This window comes from Cheilinus undulatus, linkage group 10 (assembly GCF_018320785.1).
Source record: "Cheilinus undulatus linkage group 10, ASM1832078v1, whole genome shotgun sequence".
Lineage (NCBI taxonomy): Eukaryota > Metazoa > Chordata > Actinopteri > Labriformes > Labridae > Cheilinus > Cheilinus undulatus.
The window spans coordinates 20000190-20009505 of NC_054874.1; the positions used below are offsets into that span (position 1 = coordinate 20000190).

At 38.9% G+C, this 9316-nt stretch overlaps 1 protein-coding gene across 2 annotated transcripts; it reads right to left on the reverse strand.

Annotated features, from left to right (window-relative positions):
• Window positions 1–6095: 6095 nt before the first annotated feature.
• On the reverse strand, window positions 6096–9316 carry LOC121516354 (gap junction alpha-3 protein-like). Of its 2 annotated transcripts, none has more exons than XM_041797600.1 (2): window positions 9057–9316; window positions 6096–8231 (listed from the first exon to the last, which is right to left on the reverse strand). In XM_041797600.1, exon 2 carries the CDS (start codon window positions 8211–8213, stop codon window positions 7122–7124), a length of 1092 nt encoding a protein of 363 aa, XP_041653534.1. In that variant the 5' UTR covers window positions 8214–8231; window positions 9057–9316; the 3' UTR covers window positions 6096–7121. The 2 variants fall into 2 exon arrangements, with proteins under 2 accessions (XP_041653534.1, XP_041653535.1); XM_041797601.1 differs by lacking the exon at window positions 9057–9316 and adding an exon at window positions 8354–8385.

Here is a 9316-nt window from a genome sequence, read left to right on the forward strand (position 1 = left end):
AGACACAGAAACCTTAGGGAGCTGCACGTCAGTGTTTCAGTCAAAGTGAAGAAAGAGGGCAGTAGAGGACTGTGGGAGACAGTGTGAAGCATCAGAACAGAGTGAACGTGCAGAATCAAGAGAAAATAGCTCCTCTGGACACCAAAAGTGATATCTCAAATCAATATCATACAAGGCAGCACTTTGATTGTGTTGATCTGGGCAGTCAATTCCCATGAAACTCTGCTGAGGTGCTTTGGACACTGTCTTCATCAAAACAACAACGGTAAAGGGATGACATGATTCACCCAAAATGAGAAATATTTTCACATGACAAAACACAGAGACACAGTACAGTGTTAAAATGGTTTTTATTACAATATTAAAAGCTCATCCTCAGCCTTAGAAGCTGAAAATATTATCATGTGCTACATCAGGTGTCTTTATTCTGATAAACAGTAGCAACAACAACAAAAAGTTTCTCATGTTAAGAGGAGGAATGAAACCACGTTCTGATAAATCAGTGCCGTATCAGAGCTAAAGTGTTTTTTTATTGAACAATGGACGCTGATAGATGCTTGAAAAGATACTAAAATCTTGTCACAGAAAATGTTTTTTATTTGGATTTTAGTTTTATTTGGAGAGCCAGGACCCGCACTTTAAAAAAAAAAACACTCATTAAAAAATATAACAGGATGGGGCTTTTGGGATAACTGAAATGAAATGTGTCCCAAACTGCAGAGAAGTTTTAAAGTGTAAAAGAGGCAGCTGTTGATTTTTAAATAAAGACTGGCTGTTATTTTTTAAGAAAAATAATGTATTTCTCAATCAATGAAGCCATTCATTCAGTATAATTTCTACTTTTTTAAGGTTCTGTTAAAACTTTTATCAGAACTTGAAATTCAAATCTTTTTTGCACTTTTACCTTGTAATAGCAAGAGTGTTTCAAATTCAAATCACAAAATGTAAGCAGGGGTTTGTTCAACCCTTTCACTGCTTGTCAAAATTTTATATATATATATATATATATATATATAAATATATATATATATATATATATACACACTTATTTTAATTCATACTCACCTGAAGGAAAAGTCTTTCCAAAATAGGCTTGATGAGTGTCATTAAATAAGATGTTTTTGGTAATAAAACTCATTTAAAGACGCCTCTTTGAGTTAATTAATGTTGAATTAATTATAAGTAGTTACAAATGGTAGTTAGGAGGATATTTTTTTATTATAAAGCATTAAGGACTGTGTCAATGAGGTTTTTATAGTAAATTTGAAAACAGTTTAAATATATTCTTGAGTTTTTCATTTAAATCATATTCACATTTTAATCTTACCTGCTGTTTTCTTTTATATCCTAGGTAAAATTGGACATAATGTCAAAGTGTTCACTTCAAAAACTTGTTGTTTAACCTGACAAGTTTTCCTGAACATTAAATAAGGAATAATTATCCATTTCTACATGTCATGTGGTCATTTATACATTTGATTAAGATCTATAGTTCAAACTCTGGCATAGACACTGCTTATGAGGTAATTCAGACTTAACCTGAACCATGCTGAGAGGGCAGAAAGTATGACCAGTGGGTTTTAACTGACAAAAGGATGGCATGTGAGGGTCCAAAAAATATACACCTCTGGGGAAGACTAAAGAAAAGATACTTAATCTTGCCTGATCTGTACAGTTTAGTCTCACACAATATGGAAATCACTTTTCTCCATTTAGAGACTATTTAATGTGGTTATATTCATTTGCAGGGATTCAGAGTACAAGAGTCACAGTTTTTAATCAACAAAATTAACTCTTAGAAATATATAATATGTTTTTTATAAACATAAAGAAAAACAACCGTCACACATATGCAGCAAAATGGTTTTTAACAGACACATTAATGTTGTATACAGTAGAAATATTCAGTTAATTGTCCCTGATCTCATTGAACTTTTCTCTGTCTTGATTATAAAATTTCAGCCTCTCAAGATGCAAAGAGTGAGCCATTTCCCCAATCCTGTCATCATAGGTGGGTACAAAGTCCATTTTTCATTTATCAAAAGTTTCTATTTAATCTATAGATACATGTATATAAATACAGCACTGGACTGAACTGTTAGGCAAATTGAGGCCAAAAATTTAGGCTGAATCAAGGTGTGTAATGAAGGCACCACCAGGCGGGAAGGAGGATTGACAACCCAGGCTGTGCTCTGGATGTCCTCGCATATCACCAGGGGCATGGAAGAAAATCTGCTGAACATATAACAAAATCCACACCTTTAGGGCAGAGTCAAAAGTCGAGTAAGCACAGCCACCATCCAGGTGGGTAGTAAGGTTGCCACGAGCCCCTGTGTTTAACCAGGGGTAAAAGAGCTTGGACAAATAGATGCCATTGTGCCTGACCTTGAACTTGCTTTAGGGCTGTCGAACAATTACAATTTTGATTGCAATTTATCTCAGAATTTCTGCCTTTTGGAGCATTTTTACTCACCACTGTTGGCATCAAATCTTTGCCAAAACTTTGTTAATGCTATAGGATCAATGAGTGCTTTGCTACGGCTTTATTAATTTTATCTTTATTCAGCAAATGTTGAATCATAGTTTATTTATGCTGTATTACTGATATTTTAAGTGCATAGATGTTATGAAATGTTACCAACCACTGTATTTTACCACATATAAACAAACTACTAAATACAGATTCATCCAGACTATGAACTTTGAAATATCTGCACCCAGCACAGCTGAATTCATGAATGATATTTCTGAATAATCAATAACTCATTGATAAATGTTGCCCAGATTGTCTCATACAGTGTATTGGCTGTTAGCTGTGCTGCAGCTACAGTGCAGTTGGAAACGTTGGCTTAAACTTGAGGGATTTCATTTCAAAGTGCTGGATAAGATCTCTCCTCATAACTCATATCTGTTCATCTGTCTGCATCTCAAAAACACCAATAAGCCTTTACCCAAAGATGATCACTTTAACATACTCCATTATGATATATGTCTGAAAATAAGTCCCAGAAACCTCAGTGTTTCATTTCTAAGAGTAGATGTGATATTTTTTAAATCTATTTCTGTCCATTTCCTGATGGATGGAGCCATACGTTACAAATAACACTGCTGCCTGTCTGAGACATAATGTGTCTGGCAACACAACAAACTAAAGTCGAGTACCCAGACCCTCACTCAATCATAACTCCAGTCTGGTTTATTTTCCCCCCAGAAATAATATTCTTTAGTTTTTGATACATTTAAGTCAAACAGTTCTTCCTTGACAAATGCAGCAGTGACTGAATATTAAGAATGCAGCAGTCTGAAGGTATGAGAGAGCGTCATGTCCTTTACTTCAAGGTTTTCCCCAGCCGAGCATGTGTGCTTGGATTTCCTGGCACAGATGAGTGGGTGATGTGCATGTGTGAAGACTTTACGCACAACATGTTTATTCCCGCTTGAGCTCGTCTGGGTTTAACACGATGAGATGTTTGTGTGACTCAAACTACACCTGGTAGATTCAATCCCAAAGAAACACAATGTAAAAGATCTTTGTTCCATTTAAAGACTAAATAGCAGCTCTATTATGAATCATTTTCCTCAGCTAATTTTGATTTATGTCTTTTAGAAATACCAGTTGCAACATGTAGTGAAGTAAAACATGCAGTAAAATGTTCCTTTCTCTCCTGATAAAGACTTGAGATCATACAAAACACTGCTAGGTTTGCAAATTTAAGACAGATTTATTTTTGGAGCTGTTTTACAAATATGCTTGTCACCAAGTGCTTTACAGGAAACAACTGACACAAACACAAATATAAACAACGATAAACAAAACAATGTGCTTGTAATTATGTGCTTGCCGTCTGTCGCAATAAAAAGAGAGAGAGTACAAATGTGGGAACTCCTGAGACCAGTGCAATTCTGTTTTCAAGGCGCGTCCTGGAACAACGTACAGTATTTCCATCATCCAATGTGTTGGCAGGTTATTGCACAACTTCTCACTTCAAGTCCAAGCAAGTGAGCTATGCTAGACGACGGCCTCGAAACAGTTAAAGGAAGTTAAATTTAACTATTCGCCCTATCTGATTTCTTCAAATGAGGTCAGAGGGGTGCCGAGGAGGTTTCCACCCATGGATTGTGTTCCTGGCATTTATACACGGCAACTTTATACATTTATGGCTTTATTAGCTCTGACAGAAACAAATGCTGGATGTTAAACTTCAGCATACACAACCTTTTGTTCATTTAGTCACACAAACTGTGAACATATGCCTTCTAATAGGAGATATGGGTTACAACATCAGTGTCATCTTTGAAATCTTTCTATAAACACATCATTATGAAAAGACTTTTGTGTAAATCAAACCTTAAATCTGATTTTTTGTGTTACATTTGAGCAAAGCTGGCCTAATCCTTCTTCTCCAGATTCACTGCTTTTCCAGAATTGAAAGATAAATAGGGGCATTATGCATTTCTATATAGTTACTTACCAGTACATGGCCTTAAACTATTAATATTTACCAGAATCAAGCTAAAAATGTAGTTACAAGGTTTTGGATCAGTAACAATGGACAGCTTAGGTGTTGTTTAAGTACCGGAGTTACAGTGTCTATGAAAATTATTCACTCCCTCAGATGTTTTACCCTTTCATTGTTTTTTAAAAATCAATCATGGTCAATATAGTTTGGCTTTTTTGACCCAGAAAATGCAAAACAAATTTTGATAAATAATAAAGACACCAGTGCATGGAAGGTCAATCAGTATTCCTGGCTACTATTACACCATGAAGACAAAAGTACCCTCCAAGTAACACAGAGAAAAGGTTGTTGAAAAGTTAAAGTAAGAAGATGGATACAAAGAAAATTCCAAGACACTGAACATCCCCTTCAGTTCAATCCATCATCAAGAAATGAAAAGAATATGGCACATAAAAACATGTAAATCTGCCTAGTTCCGGCCGTCCTCACAAACTGAGCAACCGTGCAAGAAGGAGACTAGTGAGAGAGGCCACCAAGATACTTATGACTACTCAGAAGGAGATACACACTTCAGCAGCTGAGATGGTGAAACTCAACTGTTACCCAGGCTCTTCACCAGTCAAAGCTTTATGGAAGAGTGGCAAAGAGAAATCCACTGTTGAAGAATACTTCTATCAAATCTCAATGAGAGTTTGCCAAAAAGGCATGTGGGAGACTCCATGGTCAAGTGGAAGAAAGTTATTTGGTCTGATGAGACCAAAATGGTGCTTTTTGGACATCACAAAACACTATGTTTGGTGGACACCAAAAACTACACATCACCACAAACACACCATCCCCACTGTGAAGCATGGTGGTGGCAGCATCATGCTGTGGGGATGCTTCTCAGCAGCTCTGGAAGGCTTGTAAAAATAGAGGGTAAAATAAATGCAACAAAATATAGGGAACTATATTGATTATAAAATCAATTAAAGGCAAAACATCCAAGGGGGTGAAAACGTTTTATAGGCACTGTAGTGCCTTTTGCTGTTTCACCTGAATTATTTTTTTCTCTCACGTTTATTGCTATTGTATTGTTTGATAATGACAGCACTTTGTAAACATTATTTTCAAGAGAAAAAGAGTCACAGAAATAAAGAATTAAATCTCCTGTGAGTTTTTTTTACTTGGTTATGAAATGGACTGAATTTATCATTGATGCCTCTGCTAACGAGAATGACAGCACAATAAGCAATCTTTACGTTTTTATGTAGAAATTTTGAATGAATGAAAATGCTGTGGTGGGGGTATGTGTCAGATTAGAGCTGTTTAGAGCCTTTTCATGGGTGCTTCACAAGCCCAAAATATAATCTCAGCATCTCTTCTATCTGTTGTTTTGATTTATTTTTAGCTATCATTGTGAATCATTTGTTGTAATAATCATCATAGATATAGAGCTGTGTAATGCTATCTAATGTTATAACACTAGGTGCAGTGTTGATTCAGGACAGAGCGGGTCAAGACTGAACAGAGGGAAAGACCTGAAATCAGGTAGTTTACATAGACCAGCGATCCACCTGTCTCTAAGCCATGCCATCCAACATCACAAGCCAATCACATTTCTTGCAGTTATAGAATCCACTCACATCTGGCCGATAGACCTTCATAAAAAAGCCTCAGAAATGTTGTTTTACTACAGTTTTATTGAAATGTATACAGCCAAATCTGCAGGAAGTAAATACATTTCTGATATGAGGTATCCTGAGAGAACATTTCATCCCTTTTTTTCAAGATTATTTAATGTTACCAAAATATTATTAATATGGTAGAAAAAAGACCCTGATATATTTAGAAAAGTATGGGGCCTAATAATACACAGTGTAGGGATGTAGTGTTACATGTTTTTAAAATGTTTTACTGCACTCAGAACTTTGCTATGATGATAATCAATTATCTCAATATAATAAGACATGCAAAAATCTAATGATTTTTTAAACACTACATGACATCTTTCTTTTTCTTAAAAGTATTTTGTAGTGTTAAAATCAAGTTGGTAGCCTAAATGTTAAGCCTGCTAATACTGCTGCTAATAAAAATCTTGTAATTTTTCCTGTTCAGAGGCATGAGTTTAGCTGGAGGAGTGAACAATTTCCCAGCACATATTAACAAAGTGAGTGATACCTTTGCCAGTGGGATGAGATTTTTTTTCTTGGTAAACATCTCTAGGGGAAAATTCAGTACAGAGATCACAGATCCTGCTTTTACAGAGGCCCCAAATCAAACCTTAAGTTCCTCACAGGAACTTTAAAAGTGAGCAGTGGAGACTCACACCATAAAAATGTTCATTCAAAAAAGAAAACTGAAATGTGGTGTTGCAAAAAATGGTGCAGAAATACACCATTAATGTGAATTTAGATTAAAAGAATATCCCGCTATGGGACACTTCCTATCAGCACAGTATTTCAGGTTCATCAGAGGTGTGATTACTAGACCTGATCAGGCTGTGCACATTTCTGCAGCTTCTCCATTCACCCTAAAATGTCTCTGCCTTCAAAGCTGGAATGAGTCAAACCTGTGCCATCTTAAAGAGGGGACTCAGTTCAGCATGTACCAATGTGTCCAAACAACACTCTCAGACCCCCTCTCAGCAATTTAAGACCCCTCAGAGAAACATAAACCTCCTCATATCTTCAGATCGTCTATTCTTGTCTTGTTGTTGCTGTGTTTGGCGCTGCGGCCCTGCCTGGCCTGTGCAGGTGACCCAGGGGCCGATCCTGCTCCCTTCTTTCCTTTCAGGTCACATTCCTCTGGTTTGCTGCTGCTCCTCTCCACCGCTAAGTTGTCTTTATTCTGCTTGTAGGCTGCCTTGCTGTGATAAGGGTGGAAGGATGAGTCTGTGCCGTCTGACAGAGGGGAGAGGTTGTAGCTCGGGACGGGCGGGTAGGGTGGCTGGACTTGGTGGTGCCCGTGGAAGTATTCATCATAACTGGGCGCAAAGGGCACAGAAGTCTCACTAGGCCCCTCAGGGAGAGTCTCAGCTGACCGGTCCCTTCTCCTGAAAGTGATGCCTTGGCGGCATTTGGTGAAGCCCAGGTGGTAGATCTCTATAAGATTGAGGAAGAGAGAAAAGCTGGCAACTCCCAGCATGAAGATGATGAAGATTGTTTTCTCTGTGGGGCGGGAGACATAGCAGTTTACCACATTGGGGCAAGGCGGTCTGTCGCATGTGTACATGGGCTTAAGCTCAAAGCCGTACAAGAGGTACTGAGCCACAATGAATCCCACTTCAAACAGGGTCTTAAAGATCACATTAAAGACATATGTGCGCAAGAGCTCCCCCTGCAGGCGCACTCTGCCTTTGTCGTCCCTTACCAGAGGCTTTTTGTGTTTGGGATCCACAATGAGGGCCTGCTTGTCTGAATTATGGGCCTTGTTCTTATCCTTATTTTTCTCTTTGTGCTTCTCCTCCATGCGCACCAGGTGGAGGATGTGTCCCAGGTAGATCAGGGTAGGTGTGGACACAAAGATGATCTGCAGTACCCAAAAACGCACATGGGAGATGGGGAACGTGATGTCATAACAGACGTTCTCACAACCAGGCTGTTTGGTGTCGCAGGTGAAGCCCGACTGCTCGTCACCCCACACTTTCTCTGTGGCTGCACTCAGGACCAGGATGCGGAAGATGAAGAGGACAGTGAGCCACACCTTGCCCACCACGGTGGAGTGCTCCTGGGCCTTTTCCAGAAGCTTTCCCAGCAGGTTCCAGTCCCCCATGGCTGCGTGAGCTCAGACCTGGGAGTTAAGATGCAAACGCACAAAAAAACAGCTTAGCCTCAATTTTAACTTAACTTTAAACCCTCTGTGGAAACAAAACACATAACAAAAATGTTACAATATATTTTAAAAACCCTCACCAAGCTCAGAAGTCTTAAGCAAGCCAAGCTGCCCGCAGAGTGCTCAAGTTTTGGACTCTACAGCTGAGCAGGTATTGGCCTTTTTCCACGTGGACGCAGACAGGATTATATTTACTTTAGGAGGGTATATATTTGGCATGTGTGGACAGGAGGGGAAGGTTCCAGTCATGATTCTGTAGTTCCTGGCCTTCGTGGCCCTGGGTCGCAGGAACACGATCCACACAAGGTGAAATCGTACACCAGGAAGATATGTTGGAAGTGCAAATCTGAGATGGTTGAGTAATGTCAGCACTGTCCGCTCCTGTAGCACTTAATGATATAAATATATTCCACATCTGATGGATGAGCTGTACAGTAGCACGGCAGCAGATTAAGGAAGGGATACTTGATAATTACTGAAATGAGGCAGGTGGAACAATCTTAAATAAATCTATTTGGTGTTTTTAACTACTAAAGACCAAATATGACCCCCAGAAAACATCACTCTTAAGGCTTTTTTGTTCCTGGAAAAAAGTTTAAATGAAGGAAAAAACAAGAAAAAAATTTTCAAAAGAGCATGAAGATGCGCAGCTCCTAACATAAGACAGTGTAAACAAATAAAGGCCTTTACCAAAAGAGTTCAACATTATTAAGTTTAAGGTTAAACTCAAATTTACAAAGGTTTAAATTCAGAAATAATCTCAAAGGAGACACATTCACCCACCTTGTCAGCTTAGACATCCCCTGTGGTGCAGCCTGACTCGTCTTCTCTGCTCCATGAGGCTCTGCTGACAGGCCTCAGCTCTGAGCTGATCTTCGGGCCCCCAGCGATGCCCTTGAATGGGCAGGAAAAGTGGACTTCTTCTTCCCACAATCTCCGTTCCACCCCGGCAGACTCCACAAGCTCCGTCTACTGTTTTCAAACCCTCAGGATCCAGGGCCCCGGGGTCTTCCACTGACCACAACACACTCTCACGTAACCTG

Bases quoted from the DNA above. Each gene is read 5' to 3' on its own strand.
- LOC121516354 (XM_041797600.1), bottom strand. From the start codon at position 8,213: ATGGGGGACTGGAACCTGCTGGGAAAGCTTCTGGAAAAGGCCCAGGAG.